The 23999-nt window shown below is 36.1% G+C and overlaps 2 protein-coding genes across 17 annotated transcripts in view; both read left to right on the forward strand.

Annotated features, from left to right (window-relative positions):
- LOC110839908 (band 7 protein AGAP004871) overlaps positions 1 to 17082 on the forward strand; it is a 76906-nt gene extending 59824 nt beyond the window's left edge. For 15 of the 16 annotated variants that reach the window (XM_022084502.2, XM_022084490.2, XM_022084491.2 and 12 more), the window contains 5 exons: positions 8495 to 8592; positions 9743 to 9904; positions 10763 to 10928; positions 12035 to 12197; positions 12485 to 17082. In XM_022084502.2, the coding sequence (XP_021940194.1) occupies positions 8495 to 8592; positions 9743 to 9904; positions 10763 to 10928; positions 12035 to 12151 (543 nt within the window). In that variant the 3' untranslated portion in view covers positions 12152 to 12197; positions 12485 to 17082. The remainder of the gene's footprint in view (positions 1 to 8494; positions 8593 to 9742; positions 9905 to 10762; positions 10929 to 12034; positions 12198 to 12484) is intronic. The other variant, XM_022084492.2, reaches the window with a different exon arrangement.
- Positions 17083 to 18069: 987 nt separating this feature from the next.
- The window catches only part of raskol (Ras GTPase-activating protein raskol), a 262564-nt gene continuing 256634 nt past the window's right edge, over positions 18070 to 23999 (forward strand). The window contains exon 1 of the mRNA XM_022084520.2: positions 18070 to 18511. Coding sequence (XP_021940212.1) covers positions 18436 to 18511 — 76 coding nt within the window. The 5' untranslated portion in view covers positions 18070 to 18435. The remainder of the gene's footprint in view (positions 18512 to 23999) is intronic.

A 23999-nucleotide genomic window follows, 5' to 3' on the forward strand; every position in this document is an offset into this window, starting at 1 on the left:
GTCTTGTTAGACCATAAATCAGTTGGAAAGAACTTAACTTCCCTCATATAAGGGTCATGATTGTTGACCATATTTTCATCTCGCATGAAGTAGCATTCATATCCGCAGAATCATTTACTGTTTGTATGTGATGTAATAATTTTTCATATGAAACTTGTTTTATGTTAACATTTCCTTGCGCTTTATTGGATATAGCAGTAATAATGACTGTCCTGTCTTTTGCTGTTGCTAACACTTTTGTCACTTTCAATCCCGTGCCCCTATTTAGGGTTGCCTTCTCTGCTGAGGAATACTGTTGTCTCTCCAGTATTTTTCTACATTTAATTTTTATAAAATTTCTCTTCAGGACTCTATTTTAGTAGCATGCAATGGTGCATTGTACAAAAATTGTCAAGCTTGTTAGACATGTCCAAAGGTATGTTAAGATTTTTTCTCACTGGTAATAAAATTGTATTGATTTTACATTTTTTGTTAGAAATACTTTAAAATGTTGCCCCTTCACATTTTATTACATCTGAGCACAGCTACTTTATTCCTGGTTATACACATATATTGCTGTCCTTTCTGTTCGATCCATTTCAGCATCTATTTTTGCCAGTAACCTTCTGACATTTGTATGCAGACACAATAGAAATATGTTGCATTTCTCTCTCTTATTTGTTACTCCTTAATTTTCATATACAAAAATGTTGTTATTGAAAAGTATGTTACATCCTTGAGAATGTTCAATTAAATTGAAACTATATTCATATGAATGAAAGATTCTGGACCAGTGTGCTTATACGCTGCAGAATAAATTATCTCTTATCAGATTTTGACTTTTTTTGAACAACTTTTGTGAAAGATCAATTTGTTTCACTGATTGAAAATATATTCTACATGTTTGTGAAACCTTCTTGAAATTTTAGATGTTGCCTGGCTTAGTTGTGGCTTGTCGTGGTCATCACATGCTCATCATCCCTTCCTTCTCATTTGTTTCTCTCCAAGAAAAGTGAACAGGTTGATTTTGAGGAAGTATGGGACAAAAGTCATAGGACAGTTGAGACTTTCCAGTACTATTCAAAGTAAATTATGATTTTTTGTTCCAAGGTTGTCTTGAGGAAAATACTCTTTTGCTCTCATTTGTTTAAACATCTTCACAAGCTCTTATTATTTAGAATAATTCAAGGAAACGATATTTAATTTAAGGCCTGTGTTCCTGTGTGTTCTATTTCACCTTGCTTAATTTAAATTAATGAAACATTCACTTCTGTGTTTCTGTTTAAATGCACAGCACATCTTATTTTAGTTGATATTACTTTATGTTAGCAAAAGAAAAAGTGTTTATTATACTTTTTGAAGTTGTCTCATGTGGCAAAGACATTTTAAAAACCCGTAGTAATGTTAAAAATTTTCAGTATTCCTTTTTCTTATATCAGCCATTTCTTTCTATTCTTGGAAGGTTATCTGATGTTCTGACATCATTGTTGACATTTTGTGCATAATTCTTTATAATTTTTAGACATGTACAAAGAGGTTTTTATCTCAATTCAGCTGTTTCAGATTACACTAAAACTTATTAATCAGTTCAGGTTTTAAATCACATTAGTCCATCAGCATTGTAAGCATGCCAAAATCATTGCTCCACTATTACATTTTTGAATTCCTAAATAATATGTCTGATTCAAATGAAACTTAGAATTGACTAACTAACTAACTAGATGGCTTACCGAACCCGAAGGTTCATTACCGAATTAACCAAAGCCCTCCACCGGACCCTGTCCTGGGCCAACAAAATCCAGTTTCATTCAACTCCTATCTCCCATAGATCCCGCCTGACATTAACCTCCCATATACGTCTAGGTCTCCCCAGCGGTCTCTTCCCTTCAGGTTTCCCAACCAGTACCCGGTGCACACCTCTTGTCCCATTACTTAGAATTGACATTATTATAAAACGGGTTACTGGTACATTCTGAACTGCATTGGTCTGTCATTGTAAAATGTAGTGTTGTCATAAATGCTTTCATTTGTGAATGTAAACTTTTCAAAGCATCTTTAAAGTGTAATATTGTACAGTACAGTATATTATCAGTTTTAATTTTTCATAAATATATATATGCCCTTGGGTTTGAAAACCCTAATCTAGTAACATGAGTGGCGTAAGTTACTGCTATGAACATTCTGAAATTTATGCAAGTAACAGCACATCTGTGAAAGTTGCAGCTTCCACCCATTTATATGCTTTTTGACATTTTTGTCTGCCAAACTGTCCATATGCTTTTGTGCTATTCGGTATAAATGTTGTGTTAGACATTACTGCGGACTGCCTTGTATTTTTTTATGTTGCTTTGAAACATCATCAGTGTTATTTTACAGCATGTTTATACTATTCTAAGTAACAAGATTCCCAGAACTACTTCATAGGATTCAACATTGTTTCATTTTATTTTTGAATACTGATTTTGTATTTTATTAATTTAATTTCAGCATATTAATTCACCCAATTTTTTAAGTTTGAAGTATAATTAGTTTAATTTGTTTATTTATTAAGGGGCAGCTGGTAAAACAAGGGGTATTAGAAATTAATCTGAGATTGGTATCACTGTATTGCAAACCTCATGTTCGTATAAGATCTTAATGATGGAGTTAACTTTCTCTTGTTATGGGTCCAAATTCTGAAGCTCAGTTTTACAAGCACAGTTTCTGTTTCACCAGTTAGGAAGTTGTTTGATGGTGTAAATTCTCTATCTGTTAGATGACATATCTAACTATCCACAGCAAGTTGACGTAGACTTTCCTGTCATGACTTCCAACTTGCCCTGTGTCTGAATCTATTTCATTGGTGTTTAGTCTTGATTTTGCTTTATGATGCATAAAGTCTTGTAAACTTAGGTATACATCACAAAAGTGGCAACAGATAATGAAAGATATTTGTTGAGATATGTATTTGTAATCTTCGGAATATGTGTGTTTATATTGGAAGGCATAGTAATTCTTACCACTGAGATATAGCATTTTTCTGTTGGAGTAATAATATTAATTCAGACTGTTTGGACTGAATTTGAGGTTCTCGCGGTGGTGAGTATGAAGACAGGTATCCTTGAATTGTGGTAGTTTATTTAAAGACTGTTTAGAGACTGGTGGAATTTATTCTCCAGAAACTAAATGCATCGGGAGCTAGCTTCTGGCTTGTAAAGGAATGTTAACAAGATAATTCTTTTAGAATGTGTTCTGACATGGTAATATAAACATTCAAGACCTTGCCAGATACTCTCTGTTTAGAAGGAAATAATAGTAATTCCTGTTGCTATTAGGTTCTCAATTATTTTGCTTTATATTATTACAAAGTTATCAAAATAAAGTGTAGTACAGTAGAAATATATTGTTACAAAGAAATTCCAGACTCTCCAGAACAAGAACTCACAGACATGCAGTATATTAAAGTGGGATAAATGTTACACATTTTGTCCATTCCGTCAGGCTTTGTGGTTGAATGTTCATAGTTCTGTGGATCCTGATGTCTACTTAATTTGATGTGTTCATTAGAAGTCTTCTGTGGACTACTAGGCAGGTTGGAGGCCATTTTCCTTGTTCTTTCTCCTGTTCACGGTGTGTTGCCTTTGTGTGGTGTGTCATTCTATGTGGTGTTGCTAGCACACATTGTATTATAGCTTTCTTATTTGCATTGTTCTAGTATTAAATTGCTTTGTGAATATAAATTAGGTGTAATCAATGTGTACCTGGTATGTCAATGCTACAGAAAAATGCAGTCCTTCGTGTTTTGGTGCTAATTTTTTTAATTCTTGTAATTGGTGAGGTTATGAAATTGATTTTGGAATGAAATTCAATAGACAGATTTTACTGTATAGACTTCCAGTACCAAATTTTATTAAATCCCAATGAATAGTTTTTGAGATGAAATATATGGACAGACATAACCTCTCATATATGTGCACTTTGTGCATAGAACACAAAATTGTCGATGCAATGACAACTAATTCAGTGAGGAGACATAACATACAGGCCCCAGGTCCTATAGCAGGCATTTGCATTTTTTCTGATTTGTTTAAGGCACACAAAGATTTTATGGAGTGCGGAAACATGGCTCTATGATTGCACAGGTAGTTTTCTTCTACAGTTTTGTCACCATTCATCTTTGCGAACTGATGTCTGTTGCATTATGCAAGACACTGTATGAACTACAAGTATTACCCTTTGCAGCTCATCGATACAGCGGGCTCTTTTCTGTAGCATTGGTAAATGTGATTTTGTGTGGGAAAAATAATTGTAAACCTAATGTTAGAGTCGAACCATGTTGAAAGGGGTGTATTTCTAAGGTCCTTACTGTCTCCAGGTTCACTTTACCTTGAAGATACAGACATTATAGATAGCAATGTGGCATACTTCTGAGTAGTGCTGTCTTCAAGAAACAAGATTGCATTAGCATTGAACTGCCATGAAAGCCTGAAATCTTCTAGATTCTAAGATGGTAGAAGTCACTTGTCGATTCTTCTGTTTTTTATTACGCTGTTTCACTTGAATAAATTATATAGTCTCAAATGAGATGAGAAGATGTTCGTGGAAGGCAAGTAAGTTAGGATTTGGGAGGATGTGGCATGGCCTGTTTGACAGTGTTATTATTGATTAATTTGTGGAAACTGAGGAAAACTATATAAAAACTTTAGACAGGATAACTGGTAATCTAAGATTACTAACCTGTTTGTCATGGAATTTTTGATTGGTTTGAGTTACTTTTATTTTTAATTATAGCATTTCATTTTGTTATATATTTTGTTTTATTTTTAAAATTTGGCATGGGGGCCAGCCAGTCTCTTACCAGTTGAATTAAGAGTTCTTTCAAAGGGGTAAAGTTCCCAGAGCATAAACTGACCAGTTACCATCACTTTCACATAAGTATTGTTAAGATTGTTTGGAGCATGGTATGACACACCAGGAGGTGTTTACTAATTTGTTCTTTTTCACTTGGGAAGGAGGGGGCAGGGTAGTGTGAGCTGTTTTTGAAAAATGTACATACAGAAAACCCTGATAAATGATAGTAAATTCCCTGTTCCTGTTAAAATCTAGAATAATGTAATGACTTACCACATTAACATAATGTTGCGTCTTTTTCTATGATTAGTAAATTTCTGCAGTTTATGTGTTATATATTTGCGATTGACATGCAGTTTCTCAATGATCAAAAAAAAATCTTAAAGAAACATAACGACCAACAGCCCTTAGAGGAATATGAGAACAGAAAATGTAGTTAATTCAGACTGCCCCACTTTCGTGAATAGAACTTTTCTTATAACTCTGTGTCTGTCTAATCATACTTCTTTTGATGAAGCTGTAATTGATATGTCTTTCAGTCTGTCTTCAGCAAACATGTCTCTTGTTTATAGGCTTCTAAAAGCAAGGTTTTCAATTTTGAGCTCCATGCGTATAATAACTGCCCAGACACCAATGGATAAGGGTGTGTATTTTTCATTTTCTTAACTGTATGTACCACATGCTTTATATCTAGCAGCACATCACATTTATCATGTTCTTGAAATGTTGCTACAAGCTTTCTGGATTATGTAGTTATACATTAGCAATGTGCAAGAAGCATTTAATGCTACCAGGAAGCTTGGAATAAACAACAGTTGGCTCAGAAGAATGTGAGAAAAAAATATAAATGAACTACTTTTCACTTTTCAATTGTGTTCTATTGTTGTAATGTTAATGGTGGATCAGAAGGAATTAGCAAGCTGTCTTCTAAATATACCAGTGCTAAAATTATGCAAGTAACAGTCTGTTATGAGTGGTTATTTTCATAGAAAAAAAATATTTATGACTTTACTTGTCACATTGTAACTTCTTGTAACTGAATTTATACATTGTGAATCTCATTAAGTAAGCTTTAATACAGATAAGCATGGGATGGGTTACTCTTACATAATTACTGTTAATATTGCAGCAAACTAGTGCTCTCTTAAAGCTTCAATACACTTTCCTTGTATATGCAAATTGGAGTAGCAAATGTGTTATACTTTACGAAGTTAATATTGTTTGGTTTCATATATTTTTATATTTAGCCAACTTTTTGCATTTTGTAAGGAAGACTTTGGCTTCTGATATCATCACATTCATATGTCTGTACCTGCCTAAAATCTTCTGAACTATGTGACAGATTTTTGTGAAACCTGGTATGAATATCTTGCTATTAGCAACCACCTGACCCTTGTACTGTAAAGGGCAATAAAGGGTCAGTTGGGGCATATGTACTTTCCTAAAGTGTCTGAAGTTTTCATTGCAACTTTCAGATTGTAACTTTTCAACAGTTCTGCTACAATTCTCATTTCATTACTAGTTTATATAAAGGATAATTATTATTCTGTGTAATCTTGTGTTCTTGAATTTTGTTGTTGTCTTTTCGCATTGATATTACTGAGTGTAGCAAGTTAAAATTTGTAAGCTTGGAGAAGTTACACATGTCACAATGTTCATAACCAAGTGTCATGAAAAGTCTAACAGCCTCAATCTAGTTATTACATTTGAACAGATTGTTATCATGGGGAAGAGGTTAGGTTAGGTTAGGATTATGTCCTGCATACACAGATTGTCATGGCTATTGGCATTGTCATCATCATCATCATCATCCCACCTTATGACTTTCAGCACCTGTCATGATGGCATCTACATAAGTTTTGTTTTATAAAAATATGTTTTGTGATTATTTGCCCTCGCACCTTGATAATATATTTTCAATATTCTTCTCAGTATCATAAAGTTGTTACCCTTCTCATATTGGCTAATCCTGAAATCATGTGATGGGTTGCATAAAAATGTTGCAAGGTCCACATGCAGCCTGGGGGCCACATTGCAGATAGTTGATCCTATTATTCAATAGGTCTTTACAGTAATTGATCACTAAATTGTATCTCTTATAGCTCTTGGAAGCTTCGCCAAAAAGATTGGAATATTTGAAGCAGAAATGGGTATTGTATGTTCTTCCAAGGAGTTCTTGTTAAATATTATAAAGATGTTTTATTTGATGAAAGTAGCATGTTAATTCTCTGTCATAAAGTGATCTTTCAAAACTTGTTTTTGTCTAACTCAAACTTATTTTTTCTGATTTGTGTAATTATATTGTCAGTTTATACTGACATTTCTTGTAAGAGGAAGGATATAAAATTCCACTTTTTATGAAGAATAACTTGCATATTTTTTAGTTCAGAAGCAAAATTCCAAATTATATAAAAAGCTATTTATTTTCTTTTGTTCTTTTAGGAAACTGTATGTTTATTCTGAATATCTTTATTTGAGGTACATTTGTTATAGGGAAATAAGTTGTTCTTATGAAGATGGCTATTTTGTGGGATGTTTTACTATGTAGTCTGGTAGAAATTGACTGACATTTCACAGGCATGTACTGCCTCTATCATCAGTCAGTTTCTGCTATAGTAAATGGTGCTACATCCCAGAAGACGGTCATCTTCATACTCACTACCATAAGAACCTGTCACCTCACAAGTTGTTGTTATGTATTCATAACCAACTTTATTTATTGCTCATCCTATGAAGTTGTGCAGCAAACTTTATTTTTTGTGCGGTCTTTATGTAGTCTGAATAGCCCTCCAATGATCAGAACTGTGATTAAATGGAAACACTAGTTATTAACTCTTTCCTAGGTAGGATTTTAGGTTCTCGTGGCACTGAATGAGAGGCTGTTTTCTAGGATTTTTGCACTGTGTAGTCTGGTAGAAGTTTACAAACATGTCAGCAGTTCTTGCTGCTTCCATTATGAGTTGGTGAAGTAGTCTGAATTATAATAAAATATTCTAAACGAGCTGCCATGATATAGATCTTATAGATATGGACATCAGAGGAACAAATAATATTATTCATTCATAAACTAGGATGGTGTCATGAATTATTTCCCAGATGTAGTTTTTTTATTTTTGTACTTTTAGACATGAGTTTGAATAACCTTTGTCATGTGGGATATTTTTATTATTTTCATACTTGTTCTTTATTTGCCTTTTCCATATAGGAATAGAGTATTTTAATCTCTGTACTGCCAAGTTGCTGGCTAGACTTGACCATCATGAAGTATAAATGTTTGTTTTATAGTTTTTAGCAATTTAAAAAATATTAACTCAACAAGCAAAAGTTATGCCTAAATAAGAACTATCACATATAAAATTATAATTTAGTTAAATGTAAAGAATTGTTTCAAGGCTGTGTTGAGGATTACATAACGTGAAAGGGTTAATGATTAAGGAGCATTTCTTACAATATATTTAATTTCAAATTTTCTGAATATATTTTATCAGCAAGATTGTGCTTAATATTTTCAAGATATTATGGTGTGAAAAAAGTGGTATGTCTGTGGTAAGGGTTTTAACTGTGTACAAAGCTTTGGAATTATGTGTTACATACATTTGTCCCCTCATATACCAGCTGCTGCCTTATCACTGCTGCATGTGACACAGTGCATGTTGTGATGTGCTTGTATGTGTTGGCACGTTAGGTTCTCAGCAAGGATTCAGTCACTGTTTGCGTGGATGCTGTCATATACTACCGTGTCAGGGAACCCCTGGCTGCTATCGTCAATGTCAACAACTACAGGTGTGTGTGTAAACCTTTATGCTTTCTAATTGTTTATTATCTTTCTAAATGTAGAAAATGGTTATATAGTTCAGTGCATTACCTTTTCAAGTATTAATTAATAAAATATGGATATGAGGATTTTTTCGTCAACTCATATAAAACAGAAATGATGCTAGAAGAAGGGGGGAGTAGGAGGTTTTTAACACCTGCATGCAGCTGTTTCTAGATAGTCAGTATACATTTCATTATTCATCCTTGCAAAGGACAGCCTGGCCCAGTTTTTTGATGGTGTCTTCATAAAATATACTGTTTCTGCGCAGAGGAGCACAGGAAGCTTTGTCCTTGAAAGATTAACACCAATAAATTATTTAAAGGCCAACTCTTTTTCTTGATAAATCAATAAAAGTCTTGTACCTTCACTCATTTGCAATCTGAGTACAGGCACAAGCAGACATATAATGTATTGTAGGCATGTGCCTCCAGTAACAAAATAAAGTTCTGTGCTGTTACATCAAGATGGGATCAGGTGTAAGTAAAAATTAAATTCAGTCCATGGCATAACAGCTCCAGAGAGCCAAAGCTGACTAGCTTGACTGCTGGCCTCACGTTCACACGCCTAAGCAGAGGTGAACGATCATCCATCCAGATATAGGGTGACGTGTGGTCAGCACGACGAACCCCCAGCCATTGCTAGTTTTCCTGACCGGGATCAGGTGTAAGTTGTTGAATTTAAAATCATAAAACTGCAATACTGACAGTTCTAAATGTTTCTGACAGTAGTATATTGTCATAAAAATTAGTTATTTTGTACATATGACCATAGGTTTTCCAAACAGTGTTTTAGAAACTGGTTCTGTTTTTCATTGTTAGATAGCAAGGGAACAAGGTTCTAATTTAGATAGCCCCTTTGGAATGCCGCAATTGAGAGTAGGAAGCTTCTTTCCCTGCTACCTGATGACAGAAAGAAAGCCAGTTTCTGAAGCATTTTGTTTGGAAAATATTTGCAATGATGGACAAGAGTTGGAAGTGATTGTGATGTTTGTTACGATGCCAGTCTTGTGACTTCACTGATCCTGGTATAGAGTTCACTAGATTAAGTTGTTATGCATTTTTCTATTTCATGGAGAAACTGACTTATGTTCTGATTCTGTGTTGTTTATTTCCGCAGTCACTCAACACGTCTTCTTGCTGCTACAACACTGCGAAATGTTCTGGGGACACGCAACCTGGCTGAGATCTTGTCAGAGAGGGAGGCCATCTCCCACACGATGCAGTCAGCTCTGGATGAGGCAACTGACCCTTGGGGTGTTAAAGTAGAGAGAGTTGAGATGTAAGAGACGAGTCATTCATATTTATTTCATACTAATTTTATGTATGTTTTATATAGACAAGAGTAAGATAAATATTTTGTGCTTGATAATATGCCCGTGTTGTTACGGAAAGAGGTTATACTGAATAATGAAGCCTGTTCAACCATGAACATTATAAAATCAAAGCACAGATCTCGACTTACTAATGCCCATCTTGACTATTGTTTGCGAGCAGCAACATCATCCTACACTCCCAAATTTGAAAAATTGGCCAATGAAATGAGCACCAAACATCACACTAACTTCCCACTTAAGTAATAATAATTGTACTTATAAAAGTACGTATTTTTGATTGCATGGTTTCTTGTATCATTAAATGTTGTGTTGTTTTGTGTATTATTTGGTGTCCATATCTTATTTGTCCAGAGAAAAGAAAATTTGGCTTTGTTAATTGGTTGGTGCCCGCCACGATCTCATAAACTCTCAAATGTGCCCGTAGGCACAAAAAGGTTTGGGACGACTGCTGTAAGGTTTAATAGTAACAGTCTTCATGTCTGTGATTTTAACAGTTGACTGTTTTATTCAAGATATATTGAACAAAAGGTATATGTATGAATTGATTTTCCAAAGCCAGGGTCATGTATGAGAACAGTATTTTTTCCATTCTTACTACTTTGGTATTTTATTGAAAACTAGCTAGAAATTCCAACTTTTGCTATACTTATGCTGTTAAAATTCTTTGTTGTACAAATAAGAAAGTCATTTTAATTTGGAGTGCACACACTTGTCACTTGAAATAAAATTATATTCTTTATTGAAGTGTGAGTCATGGGGCACGAGTGATTAATGACTAATGGTGCGATGTTATTACTTTATAGGAAAGATGTCCGTCTGCCTCTGCAGCTGCAGAGAGCAATGGCAGCAGAGGCTGAGGCTGCGCGAGAGGCACGAGCAAAGGTGATTGCCGCAGAGGGAGAGATGAAGGCATCACGAGCTCTGAAGGAGGCGTCTGATGTCATGGCCGAGAGTCCAGCTGCACTTCAGGTAGCCTATAGTTTGTTTGAGCAGAACACCTAGATATATTAATCATGAACAATGGTTTGAAAGTACATCATAAATATATGTATAAATGTAGCAAATTACAAATTTGTTGCAACAGATTTCAAGCTTTCACAGTGATTCATTGTTGTTACTTAACATTCATAGGAACATACGTCCTCCATTATCAGTGCTGAAGCATGATGATCATTACTAATTTGTTGCCAGTGCAGAACTTTTAGGATATATTTCTACTTTCAGTGCTCTTCTAATGTCCTGATTTTGGATTTTATTCCTTCTTTGTTCGTTAATACACAATAGAAACATTTGTAAATATATCCATATTTCTGATCTTTTTTATAAATTAATTATTTTAAACTGTTGCAAGCTTTATATTCAGAATTGATTGTTCCATCTGTTACATGGTTTTGTATTTTCTGAAATCAATTTGTTTGGTAGTCAGGTGTTTTACTTTTGATATTTAAATAACTTCATGGATCAGAGTTCTTAAGAAGCTAAGAATTATTCAGCTAGTTAAGATCTTCCCTGTTTTTTGTGGGAATTTAGGGTTCATTACTGTGTTCACATGGACCTGCCACTGGACACTGTCCTGTGGCAGATAAATCCAGCACACACCCTTCTTTTGCAAGATTAATATTAATTGAATGTCAGATGTGTTTAATTCTGTAAGATTTGAAGTTTTCACAGTGGTGAGTATGAAGATTTCTGTCTTTTGGGTTGTTGCGCTGTGTAGTCTGGTTGATGTTTACCAACATTTCAGAGGTCATACTGCCTCTGTCATCAGGGCGATGCAGTATGACCTCTGAAACGTTGGTTAACATCGACCAGACTACACAGCGCAACAACCCAGAAGACAGAAATCTTTGTGTTTAATTCTGTTCTGATTGTTTGGTTTCTAATAATGACTGGCTCTCATATAGTCTGCAATAACAGGTATAACAAATCTTATTTTAGTAGCTTCATCTGTCTTCTTGGTTTGTTAGTTTTCTTTTTTTAAATTTCTTTGACTACGCAAAATTTCTGGCAGTTGTGAAGTTACATCAGAGGTATGCACCGATAGTTATTTAATACATTCATGTTGTTTGTTACAGCTGCGCTACCTGCAGACACTAAACACCATATCTGCAGAAAAGAACTCTACCATTATCTTCCCACTGCCACTCGACATTATCACTCCCTTCTTGGGGCCCCTCACAAACAGGAAATAGGCGAACCAGCTGGCCACACACTACGAGGGGCTTGGAGCATAAATGGGTGAGTTGAAGGATTGTGTCAATGATTGAATCTTCTCTTAGACAAGAGAGTTTAGAGGGAGATATATTGGTTCATACGCCTCTGATATGTTTGGGATGGTAAGAGAAGATTATCATTTCAGTTGTATGGTTACCCTCATGCTTTGTATGTAGAAGGTCCCAGGTTCAGCCCAGAGGCTGTACATTGTAACTGAGATTTTCTCACTCCTTCAATGTATGCTGGGATATATTGTAACTTAAAAGGTCAAAGCTGTTTCTGGATTGTAAATATTTTGTAATTGATTTTAGATCTTTTACTACAAATCTTTCACCTGATGTGTTGGTGTTGCCATCTCGTCTGTGTCATGTTCGGTCTCCTCGTGTGTCGCCAGCAATTCAAATGGAATCGAGGAGCAGTAGAAGTAATTCACTTTATTTCATATAAGTGTTCATTTTGTGTGATTTCTTGTTTGGTCCAAGACAATTTGAAGAATGCTTCTAATGATTTGAATGTAGCTTTGATAAAGAATATAGATAATAGAATATTTAATGTCTTTAAGAACTATAACTTTACTTTCAAATGTGTTTATCCCTCAGATGTAAGTACATGTGCCTTTTAGCCAAATTCTGATTTATTTTGTTTAAAAATATGAAGTCTTTATTTTTGTTCATGGTATTAATGTATAATTTGACGTAATATGAACGGTTAGTAGAAAGAACTACAACAGTTCATTTTTGTGATTATAACAGAGGGAATCTGTCTGTTCCTTGAATTATGCTGTTGACATAGGTTTCAAATTTTTGTAGTTTCGCAGTTGAAACTCGGAGATCAGTTCTATCTCTCATTTAAATTGTGTTCAGTTTTAAATTAAATGGAAAGCAGAAAAATTTATTTTCAATTGATAAAACCGCGGTTGTTTCCTTTCTGCTATTTGTGTCCTCTCAGAAATATTACGTATAATCTTATGTGTCTGCTGGCAACATACTGATCCCTTGTGTGTCTCACCGAACATTTTGATGCAGTGGTTCTTAAAGTATGGTCTGTGAGCTTCATTCAGGTGGTATGTGGAACAGCAATGACTACAAAATTTTCCGATACAAAATTAATAAAACTATTTGAACAAGTAACACAATGCCAAGATATGTGTGGAATAAATAAAGTACAGTACGAATATTTTATTCTTATTTTTAGTATTTACAACACGGTGCATTGCATCTGTTGAACAACAGGCATAGATATTATTAAGTGGCCCACTAAAACCATGTGTTATTTTAAAATGGTCCCAGAAAAAGCTGTTTGGTTGCTTCTGCTTTTCTGAATAAACTTGTATTTAAGGATTTTTTTTGCCAAATTCACTATTGAAATTGATTCCAGTGCTCCCATGACTTGAGGAATAAAAAACCTTTTAGCAGTAATATGATAAAAGAGAAGATCTGTATTACAGATCATCATAATGTTGAATCACGGTAGGTAAAAGCCAATGCCAATATTTCAGTAATTTTAAAATATAATTATTAAATATGTATTAATCTTCTAAACATTTCTGCTGTGACTGCAGCTGAAATTTATTATAAACTGTTGTGGTCTTTAAATATCATTTCAGATTCTTTCCAATATACTCAGGGTATAAAAAAACTTCATCTGTCTTCTTGTTACATGTGCATTACATTTTGTAACAAATTTTTACTTTTAACCATTTGTGTTGCATAGACAGTTATATAATTTATATGTAAACATAAATATCAGTTTTTTACTCTCATAATAGAGAAATCTGGCTTGTTGAGTTCATTACCCGGTATATCCAAAGAGCTTCATAATTATAATAAATCGCAAAGTGTCATTAGTAAATATTTAACAAAATCTAACAAAACTCCTATGCATAGCAGATGACCAATGCGTCGAACAGTATATGATGCGGGAAAAGAAGCATATAGTCAAAGGAATGCAAGGGAGAAGATACAGGCATGCCATACTGGATTTGTCTAGAATGTTTTTGGAATGAAATGTAAATTTTAGAACTGTAATAGGCAGAATAAAAATGTGGATTGTGGTCTTGTGTGTTTTGATTTATTTTCTAAAATTAAGCACACTTTTCAGAGGCGTAGTTAGCCAATTAAGAGCATGTTCATTCCGCAGAGGTTTTCACCATTCTGCAGACACGGAGTTCAGTGTTTGTGCTGTCTTGTCACCATTTTTTAGATGGTACAGTTTGCGTTCTGAAAGACTCATCTGCAATTGGCTTTAGGCTCGTAGTACTGGCGAACCTTACAGATTCTGTTGTGGAAACCATGAATGGTAAATGTAATGTAATTATGCCCAAGTTTGTAATTGGGCTGTTTCAAGTGTGTTGTAAAGTCTGTGTAATTGAGTTTTTCCAAAATACCTTTTGGCTCGATTCTCCTGTCTTTCCCATATGGACATGCAGTGCCATTTCAGGCATCCTTTGCTTTCCTCGCTGTCTTTAAAATGGTCTGTTTCAGCAAGAGCAAATTTGGGGCATATTTAGATAAACATGGGTTCTGATGTCATGCAGACAATAATTCACATTTTTATCGCTGTGAAAACGTCAAATCAAACATATTTTATGTACCTAATACTGAACTCATCATCTGTGGTGCTGTTATGGTTGTAAATATCTTTGGTTGTTTCAGGTGTTTTTTTAAATGTAATTTCCCATATTTTATGTACTCATTTAAATGAACCTTAGGTCTACTAAGTTTTCTCGTAAGAAACGAATTGTTAATGTGGACACCTCAGTGAATATGTCTTCTTAAGTGTATGTAATCATAGAGTAAACATTAACTCATGTCAAATTTAAAATCTAAAAATATATTGTGAAGGAGTATTTTGAGAGCTTCCTGAGTGACGTTGAAATGTGTATCTGTGTACAGTAATTTTGGCCTTTGTGATTTAACTTCTAAATTTATTCCACAGCTTTTTATTATTTCTAATTGAGCACATTGCACCGAGAGCTTATAATTAAAAGAATTTTACAGATTTCTAAAAATCGTGAGTATGACTACCATAAAAATTTGGTGTCCATTGTAAGGCTGTCATGTATATGATCAGACACCAAAAGATAATACAAAAACAAATTCCATACAATAAAGTTTGATGTAAAAGAGTAGGCCTGCATCAGTTTTAGACTTTTTCTACCTATAATAATAATAGTACATTTGCATTTCTGTGCTGGATTAGTAATTTCAGTTTCAACAAAAAGTGTACTTATTAAACATTTCTGGAGGTATCAATAATTTCAAAACATCAAATACTGGTTTATAAATATAATTTCAGCATGATTGAGCAATGTGTTAGTTTTGATAGAGGGAGCCTTGCCTCCACTCTAGGGTTGTTATTTTTGATAGGTTGTGAGTACTGCAGCCTTTTCCCACTCACACTCCTTTCCTACTTCAAGCAACATACAAATCTTTTCTTATCTCAGTGTTGATATGAGTGTTTATGTTTTCTCATATGATGTAGTTTTTTATTGTGGCCTACTGATAACTAGACCATTACCAGAGGAATGACCTGGGAGTACTATAATGGTAGAAATTTTAAGAAATATTCTCTACATGATGACGTACGTGAACCATTCTTGCGCCGTCTCGCAAGTCAGACCACATTTTGTAACTATTATTAATTCCATTTGTACTCTTCATTAATGTTGAATGTCTTAGGATGACGCTTGATGATGGATTTTGAATCTTAGCTCAAATAAAAGTTGGTAGTTTTTTGATCAGTTGAGAAACTATTAATGTTTCTAGGAAGATATTGCAGGATGCTGTAGGTTATACACAGTTTCTGCATGCAGTTTTTTTTCACTTTAGTATCTTTACTTTAATGATTAGAGATTGTTTTCCCAAGTTAGCACTAACGTTGTTGAGTGTAATTCTATTGATGGAATTTGTATGAATAATACTCCAGTTATATCTGCTCAGGAACAGATGTATAATGAAAGAAGTCTGAGTATATATTATGTGTTGAATACAAATGTAATCAGTAAAATCTTCAGGACAGATGAAATTATTTTGTGAGAGCAGCTTCATGTGACGCATTTTCCATTGGCATAACATTTTGTAGGATTGTATTTCTTTGAATGACTGCGTGCATCAATATTTGTTCTGTAGCACATTCACCTTTGCCATAAAAAATAACTGCTCAAAACTTCACTTTCCCATTCTTGTGGCCTGCACATCACAGTAGCTGTTGAGTTGTCTGAATCTTCCCCAAATTGAACTTCTGGTTGTGGTCTTCTTAAAGTAACCAAAAGACTTAATGTTCTCAGTGTGTGGAGTGTTATTAAATTTTTTCTCGCTGTATGTTAATGTTTCAATATTTTCATCAGAAGGTGATGTATACAAATGTAATGTGATTTAACAATTTATATGCATTTGTAGTTACCTGTTTCTAATTTAGTTGTGATTAGGGATCCCATATCTTGAATTCAAACTCTGATTTCCTGTTTACATAAACTCAGATGAATATAAATTATAGTTTTAAAGCTGGTAACTCATAGACACAGACTCACTTCTGTATTGCGCTGAAATTAAAATCTTTACCTCCAGTCCCCTCTGCATCTTTATGATATAGAACTTGCCTACATTCTCCCATTCAGAAGTTTGTCAGCAATTCTTAAAATGCTATTGATTTAGAGAAGGGTTATGGGATCCCTATTAAAAATACTTATGTTGATGTTTATTGTTGCACATGGAGATACTTTGTTGAATATAGTAATTATGCTGAGATTTATTAGTCTTGTTTGCACCATTTGCATTACCTTTAACAAAGAAAACATAAGATATTAATTTTACTTGAAATATTATAATCCATTTGTTTTAAATATGTGTGATTTTTGTATGATTCTATGTCAACTTTGTTGCTGATAAATTCAATGCATAATCTTTAACACTGACTTATTTATGAAGTAGCTGAATAAGGTTTAGTCAAATGGTAACATGTTGGGAATTTAATTTAAATTTTTGGCACTCCTGTCTGGCCAACAGATTTGTTTATTTCTTGGCTTATTTAAATGTAGTTTCTGAGCCTCCTGGGCCAAAAATTGAATCTGGGCCTACCATATATAAAGCAGGAGTGACAACTGCTTGGCTATGACATTTGGTCAGTCTGCAGGAACCTGCCCATTTCACCAAAGTCTGCCAAGCACTGACCCTTTGCTGTAGCAGTGTAATGACAGGGATGGGAAAACTGAAGTATTCAGAAACACTTGTACCAGTGCCACTTTGTTTGTTATAAATCATATGTGGACATCCCTGGAAGTGAACCCCACATCTGTGATGAGAAATGGCATGATCTGGTACAGATGGTAGATAAAAAGTTTGACAATTTATCTGGGGAATGATGGCAGGTAGAACAGTATGAACCTTACCTGTTTATGCCTTGGCTTTTGATTTGTATCATCTAGGGATGGATAATGGGTCAATTAGTGGTCAGTTCCACAGAGAGAGTCTAATGTCATTGTAACAGTAAAAGAATGAAGGTCTACAGGTGTGGACTGTATGCCTACAATCAGTTGTGATTGATTGTATACCATGGGGAAAAGGTTAGTGTTTAGTGTTGGTGAGAACTATTTTACCCCTTTGTGGTTAAAACCAACAGTTTTGCAGATTTTCTGAGAAAAAATAACGGTTTAAATCTACCACCACTACGGTTATAACGTCAATATTTGTACAGGACCAAGTGCGGCGGTATATTGAGGCTTGGTTCCATTATCATTAACCGATCCGCTGGAGTTGGGCACTGAAGTTGGTCTCTCGACCAACAGATGGCACTGCTGTTGGGGGGGGGGGGGGTTGTGTTCATTTCCGTGTTGCCAGTACAAGTGGGAGGCTAAGAGCATCAAGTGAAACTGGCTGGAGAAAGTTTCTGGAGTTTGTCTTTGCTATAGAAGCTCTTTGAAACGATCGGGCAGTGCGTGTGCGCGCGCGGCGTCGTCAGTTTGAATGTCGGTGTTCGATCGTTGAGGTGCCAACAGAGTTATTGTGGTTTGTGTGCTCGTGTCACGAGTTTTGCAAATTCGCAGGCGAATTCGCGTCGTGATGTAAGAACAATGGAGAGTTGCTTCATGACATCTATAAAATTCAAACTCGTGACCAACCGCAATGTTTATGTGAAGTGTGTTCATGTGTGCCGAGTGTTCAGATGAATAAATTGTGCATGTAAATTTGCAGTGTTTTGAGTCAAACCGTGAAAATTTTGTGGAGCTACATTTCAATACTTTTACGGTGAAAGTTCCTGCTAAATGCTTACCATCGCAATGGGTCGAAGAAATAAGCTGGTTTATCCATGTCGCGTTGAAGGGTGGCTGAATGTTTGTGGTGAGTTTTTGCCGTTTTTATTCTTCTTCTTTGTACATTTTACATGGTGATCATTGGTTTCCGGCTTTTATCTACCTTCATATCTGTTGTAATCAATTGACAGCTGGAAGCACTTCAGTTGGCAGGTTATATTTGTGAGTAGGTGTCTACCTGTGTATCTTTACCCATAGTTATATAATCGTCGGATTGACGTAAGATCTGTAAAACGCTACACCATTGTACATTTATTAAAATATGTACGTTAAGAACACGATCCGAGGACAACATACCTGTGGCCTATTTGAGCAAAGGAAACACGTGTTGTAAATGTGTTTTGGTGACTTAAAGATATGACTGAAATGATTCGCATTTGCCATTATGTGTTATGCCTGAAGCTTAATCATCAGTCTGCCTTATGCGTGAAGTATGGGTTGAGATACAAGGTTTGTTGTTTTGACACTGATTTCTCTTGAAAATTTTAAACACTTATTAGATGCTGACTACATTGATTTTTTAAGTGCTTTCATATTTATTAAGACTTGCATAATTTTCAAGCTATCAATTTAAATTTAAACTAATATTGAAACCGACCTTTGTAAATTAGATTGTTGCCAAGTGACATTGATCCCTTTATGCACCATAGGAAACCTGTATATGCTTGTCTTTTCTTGACATTTCAATTTTGTCGCGTTCCTTGTAAGGTGTTTATCGCCCGTCTTTCTTGATACGGTCTTATTTTATCACAGAAATGTAGTATATTATCAAATTATAACAAAATAATTACTTTACAGAGGGTTTAGTATCATTCTTAAAAGCCATTACACGTGTTGTTTTGATACAGTACGGTGCCCCGAGCGTAGCCTGTCGAGAGCTTCCAACCTTCTGCTTGCGTTTCGATGTCCCGACATCACACGGTGGCATGGTTGCTGCAGAATGAAGTTTATTTCCTATAACATTCAAATGTTCCGTGTAATTTACGGCTTTGTGAATAATCTCCCGTTATCGTGCTATATCAGTTTAAAATTTTTGTCATGTATACAGTTAAGGTAGGAATTATAACAGCTTCCATTATCTTATTTGGCGCAGTATTGCCCAGTAAAATCCAGAAAGTCATTCGTAAAGTTTTCCTGTGATCAAGAGGACGGATAAAATTTTCTAAAGACAGTCATATGACGAAAAGGTAGTGAGAGGAGGTTTTGTGGGTCTCAGAGCCGGTCTGGACGTGGCGGCGAAGAGAACACGTAGAAATCAGAATATAGAGTGCATTCTGTACATTTAGAAAAAGACGTGTATGCAGCTGAAAGGGTCAAATATACACTGTGCCCCTAGGGAAAGATCCCCGGTAACCATTGCATAGGAGGTAGTGTAGCTCCAAGGCAGTCGCTTGATCCTACTGACTGGACACCTAAAATCGCACGGCGGCTGAGGTTGTGCAAATGCTGATCGATATTATTAATCTTGGTTTTCTCAGTGATCAGTAAGAAAAGCGGACGAAATGACGCAGCAGTTTCTTAACGAACATGGAATACCATAAGAATTCTCTTTTTAAGTTGTTTTTTTTTCGCCCAGTGTTAATCGTCTGTATTAGTTCAAATTGACAGGATTTTTTGTCGGAAGATGCGAGTTTGACTCTGTTGGCGGTGAAAGCTGCTTAGCCGGGAATATCCTTCCATTTGCGATGTAGAGGTCGGGCAAACTTAAACTAGTATCTGTTGCAGTATGGGGTTTGAGTGCATGAGTGGCTCATTGTCCATACTACCGATTCTTGCAGAGCCATAAAACCACAGAAAAAGAATATATATATATATATATATATGTGTGTGTGTGTGTGTGTGTGTGTGTGTGGCAATTTCGCTGTCTCTCTCTCCCTCTCTCTGCGCGCCACCCGCCGTCCTTTTGTCGGTCACTTCTGCCATTCTTTCTCTTTACGCGCGACACAGTTACCAAGACAAAACTAAAAAAAAACTCGTGCCAGTTCCAGTGCACAAGTTTCGCACCTCACGAGCAATTGTCTGGACACCCCTTGCCACCCAGTGTCTTGTTCCAATGTTTGCAAAATAGTCGTCAACCAAGCCGGCTGTCGTAATCCACCAAGTGATAAAGTGATCTGACGGGGACCTTTGTAAATAAAAGTAGACATGGTATCCTGTTTAAACCTTTCCGTTTCAGACCACCCACCTACAGATTGATGTAAAGGTTCAAGGGCGTCCCAAATGCTTCTAGCTTTCCGTTATCATCATCGTTATTTGAGAGCTTCTGTCAACAGAGGGCATGAAGGGCTACGGTAAATATCCTAGGTTTGTAGTGTCGGCATGAGGTTGGGGGGGGGGGGGGGGGAAGCTCTCCTTGCAGCCATGTCATCGTCTGTCACAGTGCGTGCAGACAGGTGGGATTGAAGGTATCGAGTTCGAGGTTTTGCGTGGCTGACCTGAGCTTTCCCATGCGTTCCTTAAAACTGACCATCCACGTCTTTCAAATGCATCATTCACATGTCATCCTTCAATTCACCTCTGTTATGACGTAAAATACATTAAGAAGATTGGGAAGGCGTTCTTTACGCCAGTGGTATTCAACCTTTTTTGTTCGCGTACCCCCAGATATAATTTATCTTCAACTTTGTACCCCAAAAGTTGCTGGTGTATAATTCAAGTTATACATAGTATATAATCTACATCTAAAATAAACTGCATTACTGATTATTCAGTGTTTATCATAATTTTTTTTTTAAATTTCACGTACCCCCGGGAGTACGCGTACCCCAGGTTGAAAACCACTGCTTTACGCCACTTCACTGGTGGTGAGGTCAGCCGGGAAACCAAGGGAATAACATGCAAAACACTGATCAGAGGTGTATTGTAACGCAAGGATACCGTTGCAATAATGTGAACCATGGTGATTGTTGCTGCAGTGTGGTAAAATATGCGACACGCAGACTTAGAAGTGGCCATAATTATCTTTGCTTCCACTGTGGCGTAAAGAAAAGTTGAAAAGGGTCGTCAGAGAACGGAAGTAATTTCAAGACGTGTCCAATAGCTGTCCAACGAATAAAGTTTGTGCACCCCTGAGAATGTATGTTCATATTTATAGACCTTACTTCATGCATGCGCTCTCTCAGCTTCCCGACTCTGTGCATCAGTAAAATAAATCAGACAAGTTGAATGACACATACGCGTATTTAACATTACTTGCGTCGCTAAAAGCCGTCGTATAGAAGACAAGTTCGGCACGCGCCATTATTTTTGCGGCAAAAGCTTTCATCTGGGCAGATTCGATTCCGTGACAGTTGTTGAAGATAATTTAGACTCCTGTTGTCCTTCGTGGAGGACCATCCTGCTTGACTGATGGAGTCCGACTAGACACAGCGAATGTCCTAGTGTTTTAGTGTTCAGCTGGAGAAGCTGGTCGTTGATTTTGCGGTACCTGAATGTTTATTGCTGTGCATACAGAAATAAATATGTCATCGGACCTTGTCCTGACACACGAACGTTTTTAAAATCTGTTTCGTCCACATCCGCCGTGCTGGTTAAGTAGCTACAGGCTGTATAAAACGGAAAATAGATCAATTGAATTTTCTCTTGTCTCGATTTAGAATTGTAGAGTATAAGGCCATGTAAAATTTAAGATGGCTGTCTCCTGGGTTGTTGCGCCCTGTAGATAGAGGTTCACCGACGCTTCAGAGGTAATGCTACCACCATTATCAGGGCGATCGCTATCTTTATAGAAGCCGCCGTGATAACCTCAGGTATCACTTAATGGAAAATTATTTCGCGTACATGGGAACTGTTAGGCGGAAAAGGACACACGTTCATTGACACGTTGATATTTTATGTTCGTATAATTTTTGTTCTGGAGTTTATCCTACCACAAATGGGGTAGAATTAAGGCCAACGTTCCAAAAAATACAATCAGAATACTTCAAGATATGATACCGACACAAAGAAGACTGAAAATATGTATTCCTTCATAACATTGCAATGTCGGTTACATGGATTTCGGACTTGTGGTTAGATTGTAACTGCGTGGTTTTTAATAGATTTGGTGTGTATTGTGCAGTTTCTCAGTATTTGAAAGTATCTTGTTGAACAAAAAAGGAGGTATCTTATTGAATGGGCAACTTTTCGCAAAGGAAAAATGTTCCAGGTATTTTGGAATTCAGTTTTTAACTGGTTCCAGTGTGAAGATTTCTGTCTTCTGGGTTGTTGCGCTGTGTAGTCTGGTCGATGTTATCCAACGTTTCGGAGGTCATACTGCCTCCGTCATCAGAGTGATTCATCTACACAGCGCAACAACCCAGAAGACAGAAATCTTCATCGCCCTGATGATGGAGGCAGTATGACCTCCGAAACGTTGGTAAACATCGACCAGACTACACAGCGCAACAACCCAGAAGACAGAAATCTTCATACTCACCGCTGTCAAAACCTCAAATCGTACATGGTTCCAGCGTATTGTGGTTGATGGGAAGTGAAAAGGTGCGGATGTGTTTTGTTCTCCAATGGCGTGGTGTTCATACCAAGTATAATAAAGATCATTACATTAGTCCAGACGCGTGGTCGATCTTGATGCTGGAATAAAGCAAAGTCTGTACAGACCGACAGCTTTCCGAAATTCTGATAATTTTTTTCTTTAACTATTTTCATTGCACGTTTTTCTTGAATATTTGCAGACTGCTATAACTGAAACTTTTGAACGCCCTGCTAGGCTACCGTTCTTTGTTATTGTTTTATCTCAAAGGACTCAGGAAGTAATTACTTATCCCTGCCTACAGCTCCCGTAATTGGTTCAAAGTTTCATGTTAGCGGAATGCAAAGCTCACTAAAGCTTAATAAATTATAGATTTGAGCCTATATACCAGAAGAAATGTTCGAACTTAAACTTTATTTAAATCAACTGTTTATTCCTGTGGAAATTACAGTGGATTTCATACCAGCGTGTGCATTAAAACGTAAGATTAAAAATGAAAGACTGACAAAGTCGATTGTATCGGAAGTAGCCGCTTGTACAGGCGTACACTTGCATATAGGCCTATGTTTGTTATTTATACTTTGGTATTTGGCGGTTGTTAACTCTAAAGTAACATTGACATAACACAAAATACACGGATAATTTTCTGTTACAGGCAGTGTCTGAGAACATGTCTAAATATGTTAATTAAGAACTCCATAGTGCATGTTTATCCATCGAGATATTTAATTATTTTTGAAGAACGTAACTTTAACTGCGAGTATCTTCGCCCTTGGTGATATCAGGATAGTCCGATCTAGCCCTCGGATAAAAATAACGTCCTTCCCTGCTGGAGCCTCCTGTGAGAAGGAAGATCAGTAGTCATGACGACTGTTTAACAGTTTGGTGACAGATTAAGTGGACGATTTTGTGGAAAGACATTCTGTTTTATGCTATCTAGGTCGGAACATGTTGGAACTAGTGATGACGTTGTAACAAGTGTCTGAAACTGTCGTTTTTCTTCAAGACTTGGAAAGACCTTGAAGTTGGAAATACATAGATGTTA

This window comes from Zootermopsis nevadensis, unplaced genomic scaffold, assembly GCF_977971745.1.
Source record: "Zootermopsis nevadensis isolate Lab colony 2312 unplaced genomic scaffold, Znev_1.0 Znev_ptg000002l, whole genome shotgun sequence".
Lineage (NCBI taxonomy): Eukaryota > Metazoa > Arthropoda > Insecta > Blattodea > Termopsidae > Zootermopsis > Zootermopsis nevadensis.